The sequence below is a fragment of the Schistocerca gregaria genome, chromosome 2 (assembly GCF_023897955.1).
Source record: "Schistocerca gregaria isolate iqSchGreg1 chromosome 2, iqSchGreg1.2, whole genome shotgun sequence".
Taxonomy (NCBI): domain Eukaryota; kingdom Metazoa; phylum Arthropoda; class Insecta; order Orthoptera; family Acrididae; genus Schistocerca; species Schistocerca gregaria.
The window spans coordinates 266,210,063-266,236,685 of NC_064921.1; the positions used below are offsets into that span (position 1 = coordinate 266,210,063).

The following is a 26,623-nucleotide window of genomic DNA, read 5'->3' on the forward strand; positions in this document are numbered from 1 at the left end:
AAGCATTTTATAGGTGCTGCCATGTTTCTGATTCTTGCATAATGTACTCCAGGAAGACGTCTCCAACTTCAGCACCGGCAGTTTCAGATATCCTCATGTTCTCTCCTCCTATGTCCTCTTCTTCACCAGCTTATGCTTACCTCTTTTCTGCTGAAGTTTGGTCATACATAGTTGCTCATCTAACATTGTTGCCAGCAACAATGGTTTTCTGCGAAGAACCTCAATTCAGTTTATATCTGATTTCGAGTTGCTGCTTGAGGTATAGCATAAAGTGTTTCCCTTTAGAAGCCATGATAATGATCCGTACGGAAAGCCACAATTTCAAAGTGTACAGGAATGTTGTAGATTACAATTTACTAACAACAATGTTGCAGACGAAATTTCATTATTGTAAGCGTCATTTCAGGTTGGACGACTAGAAGGTGGAATTGTGCCAGATTACTGAGAGGCCGAACAACTGAGGGCCGTATTAGCGAGAGTTTAGTGTAATAATTACTGGGTAGTGAGAGGGAGGAGGGAGGCCCAGTCATAGAATTTGTCTTAAATAATAAAAATCTAATTCAGTAGGTTCACGCTGGTACTGAACTCTGTTCCACCCAACTGTAAGATTATTGCACTACCTTGCTGGGTAGGGAAGGTATAGTTGGTGTAGTAGGAAAAGATGGAAGGTAAACTGATAGGCCAAAAGACAAGCAAAGAATTGCATTGAAATAAATTCAACATTGGACACAGTCAGTCTTTCATGCTTTTGTAATATGTTATGCATCACATGCACAAGAACAACTTCATAGTATTCTACTTCAATTACATGAATGAGTGTAACCTTTCATGTATGGTCAACTAAATACTAACATGAAATATCAAATTTTATTCCTGAAACTATTTGGGATAACTATGGCTCATGTCACAAATGTACTGTATCACTGGAGGCAGATAGTTCAACCTGCCTTGTAATACAGTATCATCTACACACGATGTTGCCTGCGCAGTGAAGTAGTATGAAAAGTAAATACAGGTAGATACTGTGAACTTCCAAATTTTGCAGTCACACTGCATTACTCATAAGGCTTTGCAGTGGCGGAAAAATTTGGTTGATTTATTGTAATAAAATTTCAGCTGTTTTACTTCCTTCACTGACAGGCATTTGCATTTAATACTTGCAGCACGAGCAAGGGAGTGCATGTACATATATCTTTGAGACTTGTCATTGATGCTTGTAAATTATAGCTCTGACAACCGAATCTACTTTATTGTTATCTTTAAATATTAAATTTCAAAACTCTACTGCAATATTAGTTATTGTCTCATTCAGTCAACTGAAAATCATGCAGACAACATGTTATTACACCTGCCAGAATACCTTTCATTAAGAAAGAATGTCTACAAATCAACAAGCATACAACTACTTATAAAACAGTAACTGACTGCTCATTGAAGGAAGAAAGATTGCAAAAAGAGATTTATAAATATTTAAATCTCATGAAACAAACCATGAGCACCTTTTCAGGCTTGGTGAGGTCCAGTGCATCTCCATTAGGCAAATCTTCTTGACGTGGCCTTTTTGTTTCAGATGCCTGTTGTTGTGCAGGCGCAAGCTTTCGCTTTGATGACTCAGATGGCTGCTCCTCTGGCAGTCCCAGCTTACGAAGTAGCTGCAGGCTAAGGTCATCTGCCAGGTACTCAGATACAAGGCCGTGGGCATACTTAAGGTATGCTTCTACAAAACATAAACAACAATTCCCTGGAGAATTTCTGTTTAATTACATGTCATGTGCATATGTAGGTTGAAGAACCACAATGATACCAATGACGGCTTACCACTAATAGATGGAATGAGTATTGAAATAAATATTATAGATAACACACATACACAAATCAATCATGAACACTGCAATAATTTACATCTGAAATCTAAAAACAGATTCTAGATATAATATATATCCTACTGCTTCCCATTCATTAATCCCCAATCAATATTTACTTCCGCAAGCCAAGTAGCATGAGTGGTGGTGAGGAAGGAAAGAAGATTAGGGTTTAACGACCTGTTGGCATCAAAGTCATTTTAGATGGAGCACAAGATAGGGCTGTGTCAAAGATGGGGAAGGAGACTGGCTGTGCCCTTTCAAAGGGACTATTATGGCATTTGCCCAGAGCAATATAGGGAAATCAGGGAAAACCTAAATCTGGATGGCCAGATGGAGATTTGAACAATGGGCCGTACCGGGTCTGTCGTTTACAAGGTATCCAAATAAAACCATTGTCAATTATTATTGAGGCAGAAGAACAAGACACCCACAAGCATGTGTGTAACACAATGGACCACTTGCAAATTTTGCACCAAATAATAGAATGGAGTAATGGGTACACATTATGCCTGTAACTCAAAAGTTTGGGAACAACCCTAGAGGAACCAGTCACTGAGTCAATCTATGCCATCACCTGAAAGAATATAAATATCTTCAATTACACAGTATCCTTTTCATCAGGACAGCCAGGAGTCTATATAAATGACCTAGGTGACAGTCTGAGCAGTTCTCTTAGGTAGTTCGCAGATGATGCTGTAATTTACCGTCTAGTAAGGTCATCTGAAGACCAGTATCATTTGCAAAGCGATTTAGAAAAGATTGCTGTACGATGTGGCAGGTGGCAGTTGACACTAAATAATGAAAAGTGTGAGGTGATCCACATGAGTTCCAAAAGAAATCCGTTGGAATTCGATTACTCGATAAATAGTACAATTCTCAAGGCTGTCAATTCAACTAAGTACCTGGGCGTTAAAATTACAAACAACTTCAGTTGGGAAGACCACATAGATAATATTGTGGGGAACGCGAGCCAAAGGTTGCGTTTCATTGACAGGACACTTAGAAGATGCAGCAAGTCCACTAAAGAGACAGCTTACACTACACTCGTTCGTCCTCTATTAGAATATTGCTGCGCGGTGTGGGATCCTTACCAGGTGGGATCGACGGAGGACATCCAAAGGGTTCAAAAAAAGGGCAGTGCGTTTTGTATTATCACATAATAGGGGAGAGAATGTGGCAGATATGATACTCGAGTTGGGATGGAAGTCATTAAAGCAAAGATGTTTTTCGTCGCGGCGATATCTATTTACGAAATTTCAGTCACCAACTTTCTCTTCCGAATGCGAAAATATTTTGTTGAGCCCAACCTACATAGGTAGGAATGATCATCAAAATAAAATAAGAGAAATCAGAGCTCGAACAAAAAGGTTTAGGTGTTCGTTTTTCTCGCTCGCTGTTCGGGAGTGGAATGGTAGAGAGATAGTATGATCGTGGTTCGATGAACCCTCTGCCTAGCACTTAAATGTGAATTGCAGAGTAATCATGTAGATGTAGATGCAGATGTAGAAGTCAGGCAAGAAGATCTTTTAGGATTTAAAATACTCTTACTGATCCTTAAACCGGGCAAATGAAAGAAAAATGTGTGTTAATGGAACGTAACTAAAGCATCTTAGTCTTACTGATGACACTGTACTGTTTGCCTCTATCGCAGTTAAGAAATGCTAAAAACGAGTTTAAAAGTAGGCATGAAAAGCATTTATAATCAGACTACCTAGCATACGGAATGGACAGTGTCTTGAAAGGAGGATATAAGATGAACATCAACAAAAGCAAAATGAGGATAATGGAATGTAGTCGAATTAAGTCGGGTGATTCTGAGGGAATTAGATTAGGAAATAAGACACTTAAAGTAGTAAAGGAGTTTTGCTATTTGGGGAGCAAAATAACTGATGATGGTCAGAGTAGAGAAGATATAAAATGTAGACTGGTGTTTCTGAAGAAGAGAAATTTGTTAACATCGAGTATAGATTTAAGTGTCAGGAAGTCATTTCTGAAAGTATATGTGTGGAGTGTAGCCATGTATGGAAGTGAAACATGGACGATAAATAGTTTGGACAAGAAGAGAATAGAAGCTTTCGAAATGTGGTGCTACAGAAGAATGCTGAAGATTACATGGATAGATCACATAACTAATGAGGAGGTATTGAATAGAATTGGGGAGAAGAGGAGTTTGTGGCACAACTTGACGAGAAGAAGAGACCGGTTGCTAGGACATGTTCTGAGGCATCAAAGGATCACAAATTTAGCATTGGAGGACAGCGTGGAGGGTAAAAATTGTAGAGGGAGACCAAGACATGAATACACTAAGCAGATTCAGAAGGATGTAGGTTGCAGTAGGTACTGGGAGATGAAGAAACTTGCACAAGATAGGGTAGCATGGAGAGCTGCATCAAACCAGTCTCAGGACTGAAGACCACCACAACAACATAGCATTTAATGAATAAAAATCAACAGAAATTGGGACAAAAGACTCCCAGTACAAGGTACTGCCCTCACTCGACCAACAGCCTTGTCTAAGAGTACAGAGGAGGGGATGGTTTAAGAGACAAACTCTTGCCCATGGGGGTGGGAAACTACACTAAAAGATAGAAGAATCAGCAATGACCAATGGCATGAGGGTGCAGAAGGCAATGAAAGCCAATGCATTGAAGACCATTAGGTGTATCCACAGGACGCATGGCCCGTAATTTAAAAAGTGTTATCATGATCTCTCCTTTGACAAAAGATTCTAGATCAGCTCCCCATTCAAACCTTATATTGGGACTGCCATGGGGGAGATGACCATGAGAAAAAGATTGGATGGCCAATGAAAGGGTGAAATACTATGAGTTGGAGAGATAAATGTCAGATGTCAACGTGGTAGCGAAGCCAGAGAATCTGATAAGGATATGCAAATTTTACCAAGCGGGAAAGCGCCAGCAGACAGGCACATGAACAAAACACACAAACACACACACAGAATTACCAGCTTTCGCAACCGATGGTTGCTTCTTCAGGAAGGAGAGGGAAAGACGAAAGGATGTGGGTTTTAAGGGAGAGGGTAAGGAGTCATTCCAATCCCGGGAGCGGAAAGACTTCCCTTAGGGGAAAAAAAGGACAGGTGTACAATCGCGCGCGCGCACACACACACACACACACACACGCGCACACACACACACACATCCATCTGCACATACACAGACACAAGCAGACATATTTAAAGGCTTTAAATATGTCTGCTTGTGTGTGTGTGTGTGTGTGTGTGTGTGTTAAAAACAAAGATTCCAAGACTTACCAAGCGGGAAAGCGCCGGCAGACAGGCACAATGAACAAAACACACAAACACACACACAGAATTACTAGCTTTTGCAACCAACGGTTGCTTCTTCAGGAAAGAGGGAAGGAGAGGGAAAGACGAAAGGATATGGGTTTTAAGGGAGAGGGTAAGGAGTCATTCCAATCCTGGGTGCGGAAAGAGTTCTCTTAGGGGGAAAAAAAGGACAGGGGTACACTCGCACACACACACACACACATATCCATCCGCACATACACAGACACAAGCAGAGCAGATACATGTATGGATCACAACTTAATAAAGATGAAGAGTAGGCTGAGGATTACAGAAGGAAAAGGTAGGGAGGTTAGGGTTTGACATTCCGTCAACATCAAGGTCATTAAAGACATGGTACAAGCTTGGAATGTTCCACAGAAGGGAAGGAAATTAGCCATTTCCTTTCAAAGAAAACATCCTGAAATATGCCTGGAACAATTTGTAGAAATCGCAGAAAACCTAGATCTGGATGGCTGGACACAAATTTGAACCAAGGTCCTCCTGAATGCGAATCCAGTGTGCTGACCATTGTCCCACCTCATCAAATGAAGAATAGAATGTGGTCCAGAAGAATCAATGTGCTAAGAAATGGGATAGGAAGTACTAAGGAATAATGCAGTTTAAGTTCTGACTATAAACATTGCGATAATGTATACCTCAGTAGGCAATTCAGTTGAAGAGAAATGGAAACCTCTAAAAAGAAGCTGGAAAGAGAAACACAGGTACAAGGAAAGGAACTGAAGAAACCTAGGGTAACAATAAATACTTCTGTTGATTGATAGAAGAAGGAAGTACAAAACTGTTCAAAAAAATTCAGTAACACAAAAAGATGCATCACTTAGGAATGAAATAAACAGGGAGTACAGGAGAGTTAAGATGAAATGGTAGCAGAAAAGCAGAAGAAACTGTAAAAGAAACAGACACTAAAAGACAGGTCCAGCACATAGAAATGTCAAAACAACCTTTGGTGAAAAAAGCAACGGCAGCAATGTTTTAAAAAAAGCAATGGGAATTCCATAGTTAAGTGCAGAAGAGAGAGTACATTGAAGGCCTCTACAAAGGAGAAGAAGGGTCCAAAGACATGACAGAGAAAGAAATAGGAGGTGATACTGAAAATGTAGAGGACCCAGTATTAGAGTCAGAATTTAATACAGCTTCGGAAGGCTTGTGATTAAATATGACAGCAGGGATAGATAAAATTCCATCAGAATTTATGAAATCACTGGGGGAAGTGACAACCAATTGACTATTCAAGTCGGTGTGTAGAATCTATGAGACTGGTGACTTACCACCAGATTTTTGAAAAAACATCCATGCAATCCTGAAGAGTGCAAGAGCAGTAAGTGTCAGAACTATTGCATAATAAACTTAATGGCTTATGCATCCAAGCTGCTAGCAAAAATATTTTATAGAACAATGGAAAAGAAAATTAAGGATCTGGTAGATGGTGATCAGTTTGGCTTTAGGAAAGGTAAAGGTACCAGAGACGGAGTTCTGATGTTGTGACTCATAATGGAAACAAGACTTAAAGAAAGAGCATTTACAATGTAAAGTGGTACAGATGTTTGAAATGCTGAGAAAGATAGGACTAAGCTACAGCAAAATATGGATAATAAAGAAGGGATCGGTTGGTAGGACATGTTTTGAGGCATCAAGGGATCACAAATTTAGCATTGGAGGGCAGCGTGGAGGGTAAAAATCGTAGAGGGAGACCGAGAGATGAGTACACTAAGCAGATTCAGAAGGATGTGGGTTGCAATAGGTACTGGGAGATGAAGCAGCTTGCACAGGACAGAGTAGCATGGAGAGCTGCATCAAACCAGTCTCAGGACTGAAGACAATAACAACAACAACAACCCTTTGTACGAGAATAAAGTGGCGACAATAAGGGCGAGAGATCAAGAAGAAAGTGCTCAGATCAAAAAGAGTATGACATAGTGGTGTAAAATGCTTGAGCATTTATAACTAGGGGCAAATACTCAGGATAAATGCCTGGGCAAATGCCCACCCAAGGTTCATAAATGCCCAAGCATTTATGCATTTTTAAGATTAATTGGTAAGTGGCAGTTATATGTGGAACTAGTTTTTATCTGCATGTGTTGCATTCAAAAACACAACAGGTAATCTGGTCAGAATAATTCTTCATATTTAAATGGAAAATGTAATTACAAGTGTTATGATAATGAACTGGAAGTAGATAGGACATTTAGCCAGGCAAATGGATGGTAGCTGGACCAAGTTCTTTAGTGGGTTCCAAGAGACAAGAAAAGATTGAGATTATGACATAACAGAAGATGGGTGTATACCATAAGAAAACTGGGTGTATACCATAAGAAAACATGCTGCAACTGCACAATACAATTACGAGGGGCGTTTGAAAAGTCCATGTAAAAATAAAAACTACTTACGTGTTTGGGGTAAACCTTTTTTATTTTTCAACATAGTCTCCTTTTAGACTTATCACCTCGTCCAACACTCTTCTAATTTGTTGATCCCTTCCAAATAATAGGAATTGTCCAAGTGAGCAAAATAGCTTAGTTGCTGCAATCACCTCCTTGTTTGAATAAAATCTTTGTCCCGCCAGCCATTTCTTCAAATTGGTGAACAAATAGAGCAGTCTGAGGGAGCCAAGTCTGGAGAATAGGGGGGGGGGGGGGGGGGGGGGTTATGTGAAATGAGTTGGAATCCTATTTCCATTAATTTTGTGACCACAACTGCTGAGGTGTGTACTGGTGCATTGTCGTGATGGAAAAGGACTTTTTTGTGGTCCAATCGCCGGCATTTTTCTTGCAGCTCAGTTTTCAAACGATCCAATAATTATGAATAATACGCAACAGTAATAGTTTTACCCTTTTCCAGATAGTCGATGAGGATTATCCCTTGCGAATCCCAAAAGACACTCGCCATAGCCTTACCGGCTGAAGGAATGGTCTTCGCTTTTTTTGTGTGCAGATTCTCCCTTGGTAACCCATTGTTTAGATTGTTGTTTGGTCTCAGGAGTAATGTATCCATGTTTCATCCACTGTGACGAAACGATGCTTAAAGTCCTGCGGATTCTTCCTGAACAGCTGCAAACTATCCTTGCAACACTTCGCACAATTCCATTTTTGGTGAAGCGTGAGCAATCATGGAACCCATTTTGCGGATAACTTACTCATGTCCAAATATTAATGCAAAATATTATGTACCCATTCATTCTAGATGCCCACAGCACTAGTAATCTTACGCACCTATTCTGTCATCCATCACCATGTCATGGATTTTATAAATGATTTCTGGAGTCTTAACCTCCACAGGACGTCCAGAACGTTCAGCATCACTTGTGCCCATATAGCCACTCCGAAAATTTTGAAACCACTTATAACTTGTTCTAATCGAAGGTGCGCAGTCACCGTAACGCTTGTCAAGCTTCTCTTTAGTCTCCTGAGGAGTTTTGCCTTCCATAAAGTAATGTTTAATCACCACACAATTTTATTCTTATTTTTTATTTTTTTGTCCATTTTTTGATAATCGCTCGACCTACATGCTTCACATGAATGCCAAACACAAAGAAATACACCAATATGGCTGAAACTTTGTGTGTGTTCTTTCCAAAGATGCTACTAACTAAAAATGACCTCAATACGCGCCAATGGTGCCATCTCTCGGACTTTGCACGGACTTTTTAAATGCCCCTTGTAGCTGAAAACTGTATTCCATGAAGAAGTGTGGAGGAGACTTTTATCCAGCAGTAGATGCTAAACAGCTTTCGATTTTAGAGACACACACACACAACCTCAAAAAACACTTAAAAAGGATGCTTCAGACACTATTTATTGTGATATATTAGTACAAAACTGTGTTTCAGCCTGTAACTGTTTCATCACAATTGATGAACTCAGTAGCACTGGATGAGCAGACATAGGCTTTTGCTATACTGGAAAATGTAATATAGAGGGGTCTGGCTACAAAAAATTATACCTATGCTGCAAATCTGTGCACTTAACAAACTACTGCTATTAGTGATATGTTGCCAGCACTAGTGATGGTTGCCATCAGAATAGGATGCACACAGGTCTACATATACAGGGTGCACATAAAAGTACAGGAACACTTTCAATTATTTATTGCACAAGAACCAAACATTGTATAGATATCATACATATGTCATTTTGAAGAGAAACCCTGAAAGTTTTTTCCATGTATACCACCACAGCGTAGTTTGGTAATTTGCCGATATTCAGTGCTAGTCACAAAAAATGAAGGTTCAGGTACGGAGTGAGCTTTCTGTGCTTGGAGTTCAACAAAAACAAGTGTGCTACAGCCGTTCCATGGATGTTTAGAACCAAGTATGGTAAGAAGCCGCCAACCAGGAGGGCCATTTACCACTGGCACAAGAAATTTGTTACGATGGGTTGCTTGTACCCAGCAAAGAGAAGCGGACGTCCCAATGTGAGTGAAATGAATATGGAGCGCGTACGAGAGACATTCATAAGGATTCCAAAGAAATCGGTGCATCATGCATCCTGTGACCTCAAAATGGTTCCAATGACCGTGTGGAAAGTCCTGTGACAGAAGCTGCCTATGAAACCATTCAAATTGGAGTTAATGCGGAAGCTCAATGACAATGACAAGTGTTTTGAGTTTTGTTCACAGTTGCAACAATTGAATAAGGATGGGGATGGCATTGTTGCGCGCTTAATTTTTAGTGACGAAGCCATGTTTCACACTTATGGGAAAGTGAACAAGCATAATTATCAATCTGGGGTACATAGCATCCATACAAATGCAATGAATTTGAGCGTGATTCCCCAAAGGTAAATGTTTTTTCTGCCTTGTCACATCGAAAACTGTAAGGGCCATTCTTCTTCGCCGAGAGCACTGTCAATGGATATTCCTACTAGGACATGTCGCAGCAATGGCTGATGGCTCAAATGCAATCGGACTCTACATTCATCTTTCAGCAGGATAGGGCTCCATCTCATTTTCATCATGAAGTCCATGAGCACCTGAACACAGAGCTGCCACATCGATGGATAGGCCATCCTACGAAGGGGACAGCTGTTTCACGAAATGGTCTCCTTGATCAGCAGACCTCACTCCGTGTGACTTTTTTCTGTGGGAACACATTGAAGATCTGATGTATGTACTGTCTCTACGATGTGATGTAGCAGAGCTCCAGAAGAGAATACGGGAAGCGACTGCCACAGTCAACGACGCCAAGCTGGGACGTGTATGGCAAGAATTCGATAACCATTTTGACGTCTGCCGGGTCACTCATGGTTCGCATATCGAATGTTTGTAAAAAAAGCTTTCAGAGTTCCTCTTCAAAATGCAATGCGTATGACATCTGTACAATATTTAGTTCTTGTGCAACAAATCATTGAAAGTGTTCCTGGGCTTTATGTACACTCTGTATATACTTTCATCTGTTCCAATGCTCAAAAAAATTTCTGCATTTTGTTTCGAGGTTGTGCAGGAACTCTGTCACTTATCCCTTTTGGCAGAGTGCACAAACGTGACTGTAATAAATTGCTCATCCTTGGCATCAAGTCGATCAATTTTAATGTGTGTGTGTGTGTGTGTGTGTGTGTGTGTGTGTGTGTGTGCGCGCGCACGCGCGCGCGTACATACACATGGATAAAAGGGGGGGAGGGGGGTAGTGCTTATGTGAGCACAAGTGGATGCACATTCAAAAGTCATGATGCGATGTTCAACATCTTGTTGATGTGTATATCTAAAGCTAAAAACTTCCTTGTGTCAATCTGAAATCTTACTCTTTCTTTTCATATTACAACACAAGACGAAGGCACAGTGCACTAATAAATTATCCTTAAATTTCCATGCTACCTCCTTGCAGAAATGCTGGGAAGTTCTCAGGGAGAGCAAAAATACAATAATGTGGGTTAAAAGACATAAGTAATCATGAAAAATAGAAAGCAATAATAAAGTGGAGAAATCAGCCAGCAGATAACAGTGATGCTGGGGAACTAGCAAAGGTAGGACATTTACGGTAAGTAAACGAGTCTAGTAAACATGACAGAAACGAAGTATGTTTGTAATATCTTTATACCAAACTACAGTTTTCATGATTTCATTTGTTTTTCCAAACGTGATCTACTCGTGCAGAGTATACTGTTCAGAGCAGACACTGACAGTGCACTGAAAATCAACATTCACAACTTATGAAAAAGACACACTTACAAATTTGTACTTACTTTGTGGTCATTAGCTCATCAAGAATTTCATACATTTCAAACAAAACAGTATATTGTTAGGAATAAGTGGGGTACGGAATATATATCTCACTCATCCATGCGATTTTTGTCAAAATTTCTACTTCTATCACATCATGTTGGAGGCAAATACCTTTAAGTTCCTATGGGTGATGGGTTCTGAGGTGTGAGACAAAGCACGACACTCTTGATCAGATTTACGCCACTCCCCACTTTCAAAAGGCGTTTCTAAAGAACCTCTTAAAAGCTAATGATCTCTCACGATCTTCAGTCGAGTCTTGAGACCGCACAGTCCTTAGTCTTTCAGCTATTCTGGTGTACTCAAAAAGATCTGACCATTTTCTAGGCATTTTTTATTCATAAACAAAATGAAATCAAAATGCAATGAGTAGGCACGCAAATCATAAAGCAATCTTAATAACTCGTTTTCCTAGCAAAGAATGTAATTCAAACCTATTGAAAAAAGCAAAGCTATGTCATTAAGTTTTTAACACACAATGCAAAATCAGTAAATCCATATATCCTAGCCAAGGAAATTCCATGTTAGTTTGTATTTGTACAAAGAAGATTGTGGCACTTAGTTCTGTCACTCAAGTACACCTCCAAAAATACATCTATCACGAGTCTAAAAAACTAAAATTGTCATCTATTGGTTCTTTGCAGTACTGCAAAACCCATAGCGCCACCTATTGGTTCTTTGGAGTACAACACCATGATGATGAAACATCCGAACTACTAAGCTGAGCAAATGACTTAAGATAAAATTTTAAATTATAATTTTTTTTCCACTTTCTCTGTGATATGGTTTTGATGAAATAAACCCAATATGTTGCCAAAACTACACTCGAGTTTCCTATAAAGACCCTACAAAAATTCATCCAATATTTTTGGAGATTACCATGTTCAGGCAGACAGTTCTATTATTGGTACAGATTTCATATAATAAATTATTCTACTTACACCATAAAATTTTTGAAGTTCTTACCAGGGTCATCCGACTCAGTTTTTCCACTTTTAACAAAGGTGGCAGCTGTTGCAACATTATTCACTTGAACACCTTTCTGCTTCAGAACTTCTGCCACACGTTCTGTCTTACGTTGCAGCCAATTGAGAGCTTTCTCTTCATTGTACTTGTAGGCATTTAGCTCCTCATCCCCTAATGGGAAGGAAATTTTCATACATTTTTAACTCCCTTCAGGAAAAGAGAAACACACACATGAAATAAAAATTACTCACAATCAACACGAAAACTTGGAAAATTTGTTGTTATATATTATACTCAGTATCTTCAAATTTATTACTACCATCAACCAAATAACAAATACTTGTACGAATAATAGCTTGTACAAACATAAAAAAAATATGCTGTAACAGCAATGTTCTTTAAAAGACTCATTTTTATGTCTGTTTTCAAACGGTAATTGTTATATCCATGTCTTACAGGATATTTGTGTCATTCAATCAACAAAACCATTAGGTAATAACTACAGTAGCAGCCTAACAATAAGATAAACACTGTACATAAATTACACCTCTACCATTAGTAATAATTAAAGAAAATGTGGGGAACATGAACAGTGCTGCTTCAGACTAACATTCCAAAATATTTCAAATTTCACACAAAACCTGCCAGTATTGTAATATGCAGGGTTGAAAAAATCAAGGTCTAGGCCCTGTAAGGGATTTCGAATCACGGAAAACTTTTCAAAATAAAAATAGGTCATAAATTCCCTGCTGTGACACTATGATCACAAAATTACAATCAATAATGAGTGAGCAGTAATTAGTCTAGTAAATGAATGTGTTTGGTTATGTCTAAAAGTGAAGTTATGTAAGACTAAGCAGCTGCTGTGTTATGCTGTGGTTGTTGAACTCCACTGCACTTGCTGCTATATTTCAAATATATCCCTGGTTGCCTTACAAGGGATCTCCGGTACCTAGGAACATTTATCTATGGCGATATTGTGTGAACAATCAAATATGTTACGCACATTATGCAATAAGCAACTTACACATATTGTGAATGAAACTGGAATGACAAAACTTAGAAAGAGTTAACCCATAATTTGGCCAGATTGATGTTCACATTTTTAGGAAACAGCGACAAGTACACAGAGTTCAAGCAACTGAAAATAAAATAACTGATTCAAGTCAATCGGAAAACTACATATATGCAGCAGCTATTTTTACAAATGTCTTCTAAATGTACTGTTTGTTTAATTACTTACAAATCAAACATGCAGGAAGCCTGTATACTCAAAAAAACTGCAACTATGTCTCACTGAAAACTGTACTGTTCTATCAATCCCTAACCAAAAATACTTTTCATTTCAACATAAAAGAAGGAAAGTTACTACTGTAAAGTTAATAAAGTGTGTTGTATGTTCTGTCCAATTTTCACAGACAAAACTGGCATTCCTGTAACCATTAGTGAACTTTATTTCCAAGCAATATTTTGTTGCAAGAGGTGTGATGACAAACAAAAACAGATAATAGCAGCAGATCTGCTTAAGTGTGAGGAATATTCCATTCTCATCATAAATTTGTAGTGAATAAAAAATTAAACTCATGGCAACAGCTGCATATAAAATAAATCACTGCACACCAAAATCTTTTTTAAAAAAGAAATTCATTCCATCAAAATGTTGTACTATGAGTTCCAAGATGAAAATAACAGCAACAAACATTTAGTGTAAGAATCTTCTCACCTTGATAAAACTTGTTGACAGAAAAAGTCGTGTAGGTGTTGGTAATGATTTATCAGTACAAAGACATGTTGACACTGGCACCAAATTATTCATGTAAACCATATAAGGGCCAGGGAAATAAGCAATAATCCTCTGGATGAACAGTTTTAATGCATTTTTCCGAGTTAAAGCCAATATTATACAATCAAGTGACCCGTAAGTAGCATTACATGAACCCTAACTCCCAATTTTTGATACAGAATGAAGATAAGTAAACATCTTTGTGGCCCACCATTCTAACAGACACAATAATAGCAAAAAAATCTGTTTACTCAATGCTGCCTGTATCTGTGTGATTAATAACATTTCAAAAACGTGTTGGCCTGTCCTATGGAAGGTGGCCGCACCAAAAAACATGTGTTAGTCTTGATTCACAAGTCCCTTCTTACAGTCCATATAGGTGAAAAGATATTACAAATATCTGTAACATATCAAAAGTGGCGAAATAATGTGGAGCCTCAGCTTGAATATTTAGATGACTTCGTGAAAGATGTCAAAGACAAGAAGAGAGTCTCATGAAGATGTTAAGAGAATCATCAAAAGGGAATTCATAATAGTAAAAGACACAGATGGTGTAGGTAGGTCCTTGCAGAATGTAAATACTTTAGGGTTCAAGCAGACCACTCACTGAAAAGCAAAAGTGTTGAGTTGTCAAAAGACACACACAAAAGAAAGGAAATTAGCTAGCTTCTGGATTTATCACTTGATGGACTGGCTGTGGTGGGGGTAGTGTCTGGTGGGGTGGGTGGAGGGAGAGGGAGGCAGGAGGCAAGGAGAGGGACTGGGAGTGGTTGGATAGCAGCTCGGAGGGAGGTCTTTTTTGCCAGCTAAGGATGTGAGAGGGAGGGGTAGCAAGTACATGGGCTGGCATGTGGCATGATTATAGCCGTCAGTGGGAAGTAACACCTACTTCAGGCACTATGAGGAAATGAACTGGGAGGGGGTGACAGGGTGGAAGAAGGGGAACCCGTTGGGTAGAGGGACAGTGGGTTACCTGCAATTGAGGCCAAGACGATTACAGGAGCAGAGGCTGTGTTGTAAGGATAATGCCCATCTGCACAGTTCAGAGAAACTGGTGGTGAAGGCAAAGCTCCATATGATGGTCCACTTTGTTCTTGACAACAGACTGCCAGTGGCCATTCAACCTGGTGGGCAGTGGGCTGGTAGTCATACCAATACAGAAGGCTATCCAGTGTTTGCAGCAGATCTGTCATATAACATGGCTGCTTTCATAGGTGGCCTAGCCTCTGATGGCATAGGAGAAGCCTGTGATGGGGCTGGCGTATGAGGAGCTTGGTGGTTGGATTGGGCAGGTCTTGCATCTTGGTTTCCCACAGGAAGTGGGAGTGGCATAGGAATGGACTAGGATGTTATGTAAGTACGGTGGACAACTGAACACCACTTTAGTAGAGACAGGAAGATCCTGGGTAGGATACATCTCATTTCAAGGGCACGATGAGAGACAAAGCCCTTGTGAAGGCGAAGTTGTTCCAATCTGGGATGATACTGGATGAAGAGGGGAGGGGGTTCTCCTTTGTAGCTGATTCTTGAAGAGTGGTGGGATGATAGGGGATAGCATAGCATATCTGTTTGTGGTCTACATTTGGAGGGTATTGCCTGTCTGCAAAGGGCTTTGTGAGTCCTTCAGCATACAGGGCAAGGAAGTTCTTGTCACTGCAGATATTTCATCCATGGGTGGCTAGGCTGTAGGAGAGGAATCTTTTGGTGTGGAGGAGATTGCTACTGTTGAAGTGCAAGAACTGTTGGTGGTTAGTGGGTTCAAGGTGGAAAGAGGTGTGGATGGAACCATCGAAAGAGGTGTGGGTGGAGCCATCAGAGAGATGAAGGTCAATGTCCAGGTACATGGCACATTGGGTACAGGTGGATTAGCTGAAGTATACGGGAGAAAAAGTGTGAAGGTTGGGAAGAAGTCTTGGCACTGAGCCCAGGTCATGAAGGTATCATCAATGAACATAAACCAGACTAGGGGTTGTGAGTTTCAAGAATCCTGGAAGGTTTCCTCTGGATGATCCATAAACAGGTTAGGATAGCAGGGTGACATGCAGATGCCCATGGCTATGCCACGGCTCTGTCCGTATACCTACCCATCGAAGGGAAGGTAACTGTGGGTCAGGACATAATTGGTATTAGGAACGAGGTGGTAGATTTGGAGTTTGAAGGCCACTGGGAGTCTTAGTGTTCGATAGTGGCATGGCACTGGGCATGAGGGATGTTGATGTACAGGGAGGTGGCATCAACAGTGATGAGTAGGGATAGAAGAAGTAAATGAGTGGGGAGGGTGGAAAGCCAGTGAAGGAGGCAGTTATTATGTTTTATGTGGGAGACAGGGTTTCATGCAATTTGCTGGAGCTGCTGCAGTCGACAAAAGCAGAAATTCTTTCAATTGGTTTTGTGGATTTTGGGGAGCATGCACACTATGGGTGTGTAGGGTGCTGTTGAAGTGAAGAGGAAGATCAACGTTCGTGAGGGTTTCTGGGAAGTGCCTATGGATTTCAGTAGGGATTGAGGTTACGTTAGACTTCCGGTATGGGATCACTCTGGCAGAGCTTGTGGGTGGGGGAGTCAGACAGCTGGCTTAAACCTTCTGTCAGTTAGTCACTGTGACTCATCACAACACTGTTTTTGTGGAACCTTCCTGAGTAACCCACTGTCCCCACATCTTCTACTCAACAATTACTCTTCCTCCATCCTGTCATCCCTCCCAATTCACAACCCCACATTGCCTCCAATGTGTGCCGCTGCTCACAAACCACTACAATTGCGTGTGGATGCAAGAAGTACTTGTTGCTTTAAGCTGAGTAAAGTCATTACTTTGTGGTAGATGGAATTTTATTGATTATACTGTGGAGATAGTCTACTGGTTTTCGATCATGTTAGGAGCTTCATGAAACTGCCAAGGAAAGTGATAGGGCAGCTTTAACTCATAATTCTCAACAAAAATTAAGGATTAATTCATTAAAGTGTAGAAATAATATGATTACTTTTTTAAGTATTGGTTGGCAACCTTATGAAGAGAGTTATTCATTTGTTCAATTAATATTTAAGTAAAAATAACACCCAAGCTCGTAGTTACAATGGTGTGCCCAAACAAAGACTTCTGGAAAGCATACAGCCAGCATAAATACTCTCTTACATGAACCAACAAGACAGAAACTGTTGGGTGAATCGCGTGATTTATTACGTGTGGGTGGAAAAGATTAATAGTGCCTGCATAAGCATAACCAACAAGCACTGCTCTGCTCATTGGATAGCAGTAGTGACCTGACTGCAAGCTCGTACCGATTCACTTATCCTACAACACACTTACTGCTGTTACATGGTATCATTTTTCAATGTTTTCTATTTTCTTAAGCCAGTGTTATGGGACGAAGTATCTTTTTCTAATTTTTGCAAGTCAGCTATGGCATCTTTTCTGGTTAAATAACATATATGGCATGTAAAGTCATTTCTCCAAGTGTTCCATCATGAACTTTATGGGATTGTGGTTGTCGATGATGTGTTCTAGGAACTCTTCCAGATTTTCATGTCAATGAGGCCATATGTCGAAGATATTTCTATATAGTGATAAAAACAACTAGGTTTCTCAGGAGTCATTATCAATTCGATGTCCTCTAAATGATCCATAAAGAGGTTGGCTATAACCGGAGCTAATGCGCTCTCCATCGTGATGCTCTCCATCTGGTTGCAATATTCACCACCATGAAAAAAATATCATGGTGTCAGGGAATGTTCAAGTAAATCCACAATGGTGATGTCACAGAGCTGGAACAGCAAGACTGTAGAGTCTGTGATGGGTACACACATAGGAAAACTACATCAAAATCAACTATAACATCTCATTCACCAAGGCGTCGACAGTTAATTCGATCCATGAAGCCCTCCATACTATTTATATGATGCGCAGTGTGCAACGTGGAGAATATTTCAACCAGATGGACAGCGTTGCAATGGAGAGCCCATTAGCTCCAGTCGTAGCCAACCTCTTTATGGAGAACTTTGAGGATATCGCCTTCAACACGGCTCCTGCACAGCCTAGTTGTTTCCATCACTATGTTGACAGGACCTTTGTCGTAAGGTCCCACCGACATGAAAAGCTGGAAGAGTTCCTGAAACAAATTAACAACTTCCATGAACACAAAGTACATAATGGAACTAGAGAAGGATCACTAATTGCCATTCCCGGATGTCCTTGTCTGCCATAAACTGAAAGTGTGTCTCAGTCACCGCATTTACTGCAAGCCCATCCACATGGATTGGTATCTGCTCGCCTCCAGCTACCACCAACCAACAATTGCCTGTTCTAAGGACCTCGGTACATTGAGCTGAAACCATCTCAGATGCTGAAAACATGCTGATGGAACTGGGCAACTTCTGTAAAGTTTCCATGGAAAATAGTTAAAACAACAGACAAATTTTGCAAGCAGTTTCATCCAAGCCTTGAAAGCAGAAGGTCCCAAAAGAAAATGCGAAGAAGATTGCATTTTTACCATCTTGTGGCACAACAACAGGGAAGATTAGCCAGCCCCTGAAGAAACATAAAATCAACAGTCTTCAGGCCCCCAGCAAAGATTCAGCAACTACTGAAGTCTAAGAAAGATGATGTAGGCCTCAGAATACCTGGAATATACAAAATACCAGGTGGGCGTCAGCAGTTTTATGTCGGTCAGACTGTCTGCACTACAGAACAGCACCACATAGAACATGGAAAGTGTTTCTGTCTACGCTATCCGTAAAAAAAAAAAAAAAAACAGCTGTAATAGAACATGCACTGCAAAATGAATATTAAATTGCATTTGATGAGACTTCTATTACAAAACAGACCAACGACTTCTGGGACAGCATAATAAATGAAGCAACAGAGATCAAAATATTGGACAACACTCTAAATAAAGTTGGTACATTACAGCCAAGTATAGCCTGTGATCCTGTGAATGGGAAATTGAAGCAGGTGCATTGGTCACACCACCAAAATATTAACAATATCTAATTACCTGACTTTGTCAGAAGGAAAGCGATTTCTATATCAATGTTAAAAAAGGTTCGAAAACAGAAGTTTTATTGCCCAAATCTGGGTAACAACTTACAGTCTGGGTAACACAACTTATATTTTGGAAGCTTTTTGCATCACCCCATATGGTGCAGGACTGAGCCGAGGCACTCGAGAAAGACAGGCCATGTCACAGCATGAGACACTGTACATCTTACAAGTGCCAGCAGCTGTCTCCAGCAGGGAGTGAGTAACTATTTCAAGTGAGTTTAATACTTCTTGACCGCATATTTAAATGCACTCTAGTTCCCGATATCACACAACAAAATTAAGACCTTTAGTGGGTACCTTTTCAAGTAAATACTGATTTTCCATCAGCTCTGCATGGAACTCAGTGTTCACCAACTGTTGTGGACAAGCTGACTAGTTTGACGTCACAAGTTCATTGCAAGGCCCATATATCTTGTTGACCCCGACTGAGCACCAGTGACGGTACGGCTATATGACCATGTCAGCAGCATCCCCAAGACAGTCAACCACATGCAGAGGAGATCTCTGCTAAAAGCTTATGGACAGTTAACCACTTGACGTGGCTTGAAACCTTACAATATTTTATTGAAGGCTTAAACCATTTGCTGTGGTCAAGGGATAGCTCTGTTCAGCTATCACCTGATCTGGTCTGGTAAGGGTGAGTTTGTACCCCTGATAGCATGTTTGCATCATTAGTTGCCTGCCGGAGTGGCCGAGTGGTTCTAGGCACTTCAGTATAGAACCGGGCGACCGCTACGCTCGCAGGTTTGAATCCTGCCTTGGGCATGGATGTGTGTGATGTCCTTAGGTTAGTTAGGTTTAAGTAGTTCTAGGGGACTGATGACCTCAGATGTTAAGTCCCATAATGCTCAGAGCCATTGTGCATCATTAGTCATCACTGCATTTTTGATAAGTCACAATGACAAAGAGGTAACTGAAGGCAGAGCAGCAGCTCGAATTGGGGAGCATAAGTAATGAAATCAGCCATGCCCTTTTCAAAGAAAACATCCTGGAATTTGCCTTTTGAAAAACCATGAAAAAGTATTTGAACTGTCATTCTCCAATATTTTACCACTGCGCCAACTTGTTCAGCAATTGTTTAAGAGAAACAACAAAATCTTCATTTTTATTGTCAGATGGAGACAAACTCCAAAGAAAAGTTTACAGCAGCCATAAACAGTTCTACAATCACACTTCACAGATGGAATGCTGAATAAATACAAGATCATTTGTGCATTTTAACCTAAAAATGGCATATGTCAATGCCTGGTCATGAAATTTACCCTTTGACTCCGTACTTTAAAATACGAGGGCTAGTCACAAAGTACATTATGTTTTGGAATTAAAAATAAATAAAGTATTGGATTTTTTTAAATTATATACGGATGAAAGCCACACTTAAATACTACTTTTCTACATAGTTGCCATTTAGATTAAGGCTCTTATCATAGCGATGGACGAGCTTGGAAATTCCTTCGGCGTAAAATTTGACCACCTGCGCCTTCAACCACGTGGTTACCTCTTCTTTTGGGACAGAAAAGGTGTGATTTTTGTGGATTTCCTGGAAAGAGGCACTACAATAAACTCTCAAAGGTATTGCCAAACTCTGCACAACCTTAGAAGAGCAATAAAAAACAAGCGCAGGGGAAAGTTGGGCTCAAAGATCTTGCTGACTCACGACAATGCCCAGGCCCACATGGCAAATGCCACTTGTGAAGTTCTCGAATCTTTTAAGTGGGAGTTGTTTCCTCATCCGCCGTACAGTCCCAACCTGGCACCGAGCGACTTCCACTTACTGAAAGCAATAAATAAGTGGTTGGCTATGCAGCGTTTTGATGACAACACACAGCTTCAAGAAGAGGTAACCACGTGGTTGAAGGCGCAGGTGGCCGAATTTTACGACGAAGGAATTTCCAAGCTCGTCCATCGCTTTGATAAGTGCCTTAATTTAAATGGCAACTATGTAGAAAAGTAGTATTTAAGTGTGGCTTTCATCTGTATATAATAAAAAAATTCCAATACTTTATTTATTTTTAACTCCAAAACGTAATGAACTTTGTGGATAGCCCTCATAGATTTCATTTACAATGTACTATACTACCTATCGCATGATAACGTTTACCTTTTTTATCTGCAACTTGAGATAAGTGTTTCAGGCCAGTCGACCTAAGAAGTCTTTCTGTCTCAGGGTAGTCCTCATCCTTCAATAGCTGGTCCAGAGGCACAGCATGACTTGTCTGTAACATGACATATGTATAGGAATTCCTATTACAGATGTAAAAACAAAGAAATACAATGAATAAAAACAAAGAAAGCTTACAAAAGAAGTTTTTTGCAACACTATAAATCCACGTTCTAGCAGGACTCATACTGTGTGACATTTTTGTAAGTCTCACACCACCCAAGAATAGCTTGCATCACAATTGCTGTGTTCATAGGTTTGGATATATAGGATCAGCTCATGTATGGTTATGATAGAAACATCCACTGGTAGTTTCTCTGTATTGCTGTTGGTTGGTGCTCCATCTGTTGCCTACTTAGAGTGCTAGAAAAACAAGAAATGCAGATTTGTGAGGCTAGTGCCACTTTTGGCATGCTGTGACCAGTGGTCGTCACAGCTGTGCGAGGATATTTTTGATCATTAAATAAAGATATACTGTGTTTCTGTAGTATTCATTCACCAAGTCTGTACATGATAAATGAAACTGGCTCTCAGTAATCTATTACCAAAGACTTAGCTAACTGTTCTTATATTAGAAGGAAATCTGTTTGAGTTATGTGATAAGGTATCTTCCATTGTTAATTATTGTCAGTTTACAACATACAGAAACATGGTCAAAATACTTATTCAAGCCTGATAAATAATTTACAAGTAAAGATAGGAATACCATTTCTTCTCAAACAAGCAATGACAATCTTGCTGTCTGAACAACAGATCACCTTCTTAAGCAACGAAAATTTTTGCTGTTTGATTAACAGGTCATCTGCAACTCTTAATGCAACAAAAAGAATAGAAGTATTGAATACTTTGTCAGATATGCCATTTACTGACTACAAATGAAAATTAGCACAGTTTTCAGAAAACAGATGACATACACTAGCTATCAGATCTCAGTAGTTAGAGAAGTTTTTTTTACAATTTTACTTAATAGTATAGATGTAGTCAGTGGCAGCATACATATCACAAGACCAACAGATATAGTTAACTCATAGTGAAAACACATGAATCAATATCATCATGCCTCACGGTTTGTGAGCATGTAAGGTGAAGATAAAATAGCATGAGCCATAATATGAATCTTTCACTTACATTGTCCCACATCGTCAACATACGTATAATATGCTGGGAGACTAGAAAATAAAATGTGTAATGTGGCCTTCTACCCAAATCCTGATCAGCATATATAAATATGCAGCAGGTAAAATTCATTCGCTTTCTTGTCTGATGAGAAGTAGTTAACCCACCCTAATATTTAAGGATAGTTAACCTACCCTTAGAATCAAGGACATACACCAAATCCTGCAATTTGTACCATAGTAACTGACACCTTTCTTACACAAAAAATATCGCTAGAAGTACAAAATCTTGTTAAGTACCAGAAATGTGCTGATATTAATACAAAAAAAACTTCATTATTTGGTGTAAGGGAAACTTATGAAACTGACACGTAGCACAACATTACAAAATGTCGTATTCATGATTTATGGAACAAGAATTAATGTATGTATGTATGTATGTAATAAGGCTCATAAGTAAAGAACCACACTCTTCTTCTTTTTTAGCTAAAGGCAACTTGCTACCTGCCAGAAAAAGGAAAAAAGTAATGCAATCTTGGAAACAGTCTAGACACTGACTGAGACTGATTACACAAAGAGAAAGCCAGCATGAATTTGGTCCACAAAGACTGAGGGAAATTGCTGTTGTCCTATAAAGGGAGCATTTACTCACTTAACAACTGAAATCGAAAAAATCTAGCAAGTATTTGGAGACAGTGTTTCCAACAGATTTCTCTTAACACCCAACACAAGTGAATGAGGTATGATCTGGAAACCTTGAACATACACATGCAAAACAAGAACAGTAATTATCCATGATACCTTGGACGTAAACAGGGATTTGAGTGCAGCAGTGCCAAAACTCCAAATCTTAGTTGCAGGGACAGGCTGATCGATAGGAAACTGCTAGAGGTGGGGAAGTCAACAAAATGAATTACAACAACAACAAAATGGATGGTTGTGATGACTGATCTGCGGCACACAGCATGAGAAGGGATCTATGTTTGCTATATATTTTGCATAACTGTGATTATAAATAACTAAAACTGCAAGGAGAACTCAGAAAAATCTGTACTATGTAATAGGCATATCACCAGTAAGTAGTTTACACATCATCTGTGAAAAATGCAAGGGAGCCACTTGGTAATTATTAACACAAAAAATCCCTGCAATCACTATTATTTCAAATGTCATCAAACCATATATGGATATGTATAAATACATACGACATAACTGATTTCATCCTTGGTGTCATCTGCTAGTAATTAAATTAAATTTCAAGAATTATAAATTTAGCTGTTTAACAATCATCCTTCGCAATGTGACTATGACTTGTAAACTAAATTCATAGGGATCACGTCAACTTATTAAAATGGGACTAAAAATCTGTGCATCAACAATGTAGTACACATTATGAGTAAAACTACATATGTAATCCTTATATTTTATGTACTAAATGATTAATTTTTTAATTCTCAAATCATTCTTCATACGTATAATTCAGCTCTCATTCCCATTTGCACAACACAAATATTTTTTAATGTTTACTTCTTGTGGTCTCGCTAATATATACTTTTTTTAATTAATCCCTGATACAATTAAGGTACAGAGTAATTTGTCTGAGCTTTACTACTCCAATTACAGTGTAACAAAGCAAAAATCCTCTCTTCCTTCCTACCCAATCACTTTTTACAACACAAGCATACCAAGTTTTAAGATTATATCTTCAGATAAAAACACAGCACCTATAAAATAACAGTAATAGATGAGCGTCTAATCCCTCCATAGCTTCCATGCCCCTAATAAATCAAATTTTAATATTTCTTAAACCGAGTAAGGTCAAATTGTGAATCACCATTAGAAGGAATTTTTTTGTGTGACCAGTTTTAACTGACTTATAACCAACTTACCTTTCTCAAGTATGGTATAACAAGAAATATTGGGTCTATTGGCGTAGATAAATGCATTTTGCCATCAGATTTCACTGAATCTTCAATAAACCACGACCTGAAATTAACAAATAAAGGAAACGGATGAGGAAAAGTTCCACTTCGGCTGCAAAAATAATTATTTCCAGACTACTTCTCACCTCTTATTTTCAGAGAATGTTAAAACCTCCTGCACCATTCCATCTCCTGGTGAAAACATAAACATTGCCGGTGCACCAGACAGTGGATGTCTTAATTGTACGATATCTGGCGTCCCATCTGCCCCATCCAAATTTTCGCCTAAAAATCAGATTCATTAGCAAACATAACGAAATGCTTCGCAATGCAGAAGCTGTTTCACTGAATGTTGTTGTTATTCGTGTGACTCAACCCGACGCCAAAATAACAACAGATACTTAAACATCAGCCAAACAAAGCAACGCTATTCACAAGCGTTCTTGCTCCTTCCAAAAATGCATATTTACAATCATCATTGGCAAAATTATAGATTTTAATCGAGAATGACATAATCTTTCAAATTAGTTTACTAGACGCCGTGAAGCTTCCCATTTATATAAGCAGCGTCCGACTTACCTTTAAGGAGCAATACCCATGTATTCGAAGGCTGTTGAGGATTCGGTGACTTAACACATTTTTTCGGTGACGCTTTAATTCTCGGCATAATGAATTACGCGAAATAAAATTCTTGATTTCATATAAATAATTCAGCCATGAGCGCGGACCTCGAAAAACACAGCATTGCCCGGGTACAGGTTAGCCAATATATAAGAAATATTCGTTGCGCAGTCACTTGCTCGGAGCACTACCGTTAGTTGTTTTGTGGTATAGATTTTAAAACATTGCGCAAAAATATTGCTGTGTTAATTCCGAGATATGTTTCTCTCATGCAGTCCTTTAACTCAGCCTGTTGTCTTTCATGCAGCGATTGCAAATTTGCGTTTCCTACACTGCGTCCATTTAAGACAATAAATGGCAAACTATTAAAGGTTACTTCGCGCACTTTATTTATTGGCTATCGTTTACGTTAATCTTCTGAAACAATCATAGCCGTAAGACACAGAGTAACATTCGTTTCATCTTATCACCACACAAGCAGCACTTAAATAACTGAACGACGTTATTTAGCAGATGCGACTTTCTGAAGTTGTTACACGCGTCCTAATGTGATCAATAGTTACTGTGCCGCGAGGAGGGGTCATGCGTAAAAAAAAAAAAGAAAAAAAAGGAAAAAAAAAGAAGAGAAAGGTTGTTAGTGCCATTTCACATATCAGATACCAGTATCTCGACGAGACTAACACGAATGAAAAGTGCACAAGAAAACGAAAAGTTCAGGCGGAAAATCAAGGGTTTTCACGTCAGCCTTTATACCGACATCCGACTATTATTGCAGTCAACTCGTTTGGAAGCCATTATTTCTTTACACTTGACCAAACAGTCGCGTTTGTATTTCTATCGCTAACACAAGAAGGATTCTACTGTTGTGCTGTAGCTAATATATTCTTTAAAATTTTAGTGAATTGTGACATCTCGATGTTCACAACAAATCAGTGAGCGGTCTACCCGACGGGAGGCCCTCGTCACACGCCATAAAAAAAAAAAGCGAAAATGTTTTGCTTGCGAATCGGCTCTCAACCGTTGACTGCTTTGTTTGGAAAAAAATGACCAATTAAATGGTATGATTAGGAGTGCTGGAAACTTTGTGTCTACGTATGTTTGAGACTGTGTATGTCGACATCCTTTCTCACACTTACTGTAGTGCAGAACGGCGAAAGGACATGTTGGAATGCATTTCATGTACCTTATTGTCACTTCCCAAGGTCGGCGAACAGTGTAGTTATTCAGGAACACCACAGACAAAAAAACGCTACACACACACACACACACACACACACACACACACATACATACTAAATCCTCTGGTGAGTTCTTTGGAGATGTAAAATTCCCCAACGACTACTGAAAATGTGCTTTTTACCTGAAGCAGCATTGGTTGAACTTTGAATCATACCATACATGTCAATACTTCCACATATTTGTCAAGCACTGCAAAGGTTTTACGTTGAAGTACAGGTACGAAATTCCGTGTCAAAATGATCCCAGGAGTGGCTATGCTGTAGCCATTGGTTTCCACTATTGCGCTGCTGTCCATCTACCACTGCACACAAAGATTGAATATGAAACCCCACTTAGAACAGTACAAACGACAATATCGATGTATTGTTG

General features: G+C 39.4%; 1 protein-coding gene across 2 annotated transcripts in view; it reads right to left on the bottom strand.

Moving 5' to 3' along the window:
- The window catches only part of LOC126336845 (ribonuclease H2 subunit B-like), a 39,454-nt gene extending 13,218 nt beyond the window's left edge, over nucleotides 1–26,236 (bottom strand). The window contains exons 1-6 of one of the 2 annotated variants that reach the window (XM_050000930.1): nucleotides 24,974–26,236; nucleotides 24,541–24,679; nucleotides 24,362–24,458; nucleotides 21,298–21,412; nucleotides 12,376–12,546; nucleotides 1,500–1,717 (exon numbers count right to left, since the gene is read on the bottom strand). In XM_050000930.1, the coding sequence (XP_049856887.1) occupies nucleotides 1,500–1,717; nucleotides 12,376–12,546; nucleotides 21,298–21,412; nucleotides 24,362–24,458; nucleotides 24,541–24,679; nucleotides 24,974–25,061 (828 nt within the window). In that variant the 5' untranslated portion in view covers nucleotides 25,062–26,236. Of the gene's footprint in view, nucleotides 1–1,490; nucleotides 1,718–12,375; nucleotides 12,547–21,297; nucleotides 21,413–24,361; nucleotides 24,459–24,540; nucleotides 24,680–24,973 lie in introns of both variants that reach the window. The other variant, XM_050000928.1, reaches the window with a different exon arrangement.
- Between the last annotated feature and the right edge of the window lie 387 nt (nucleotides 26,237–26,623).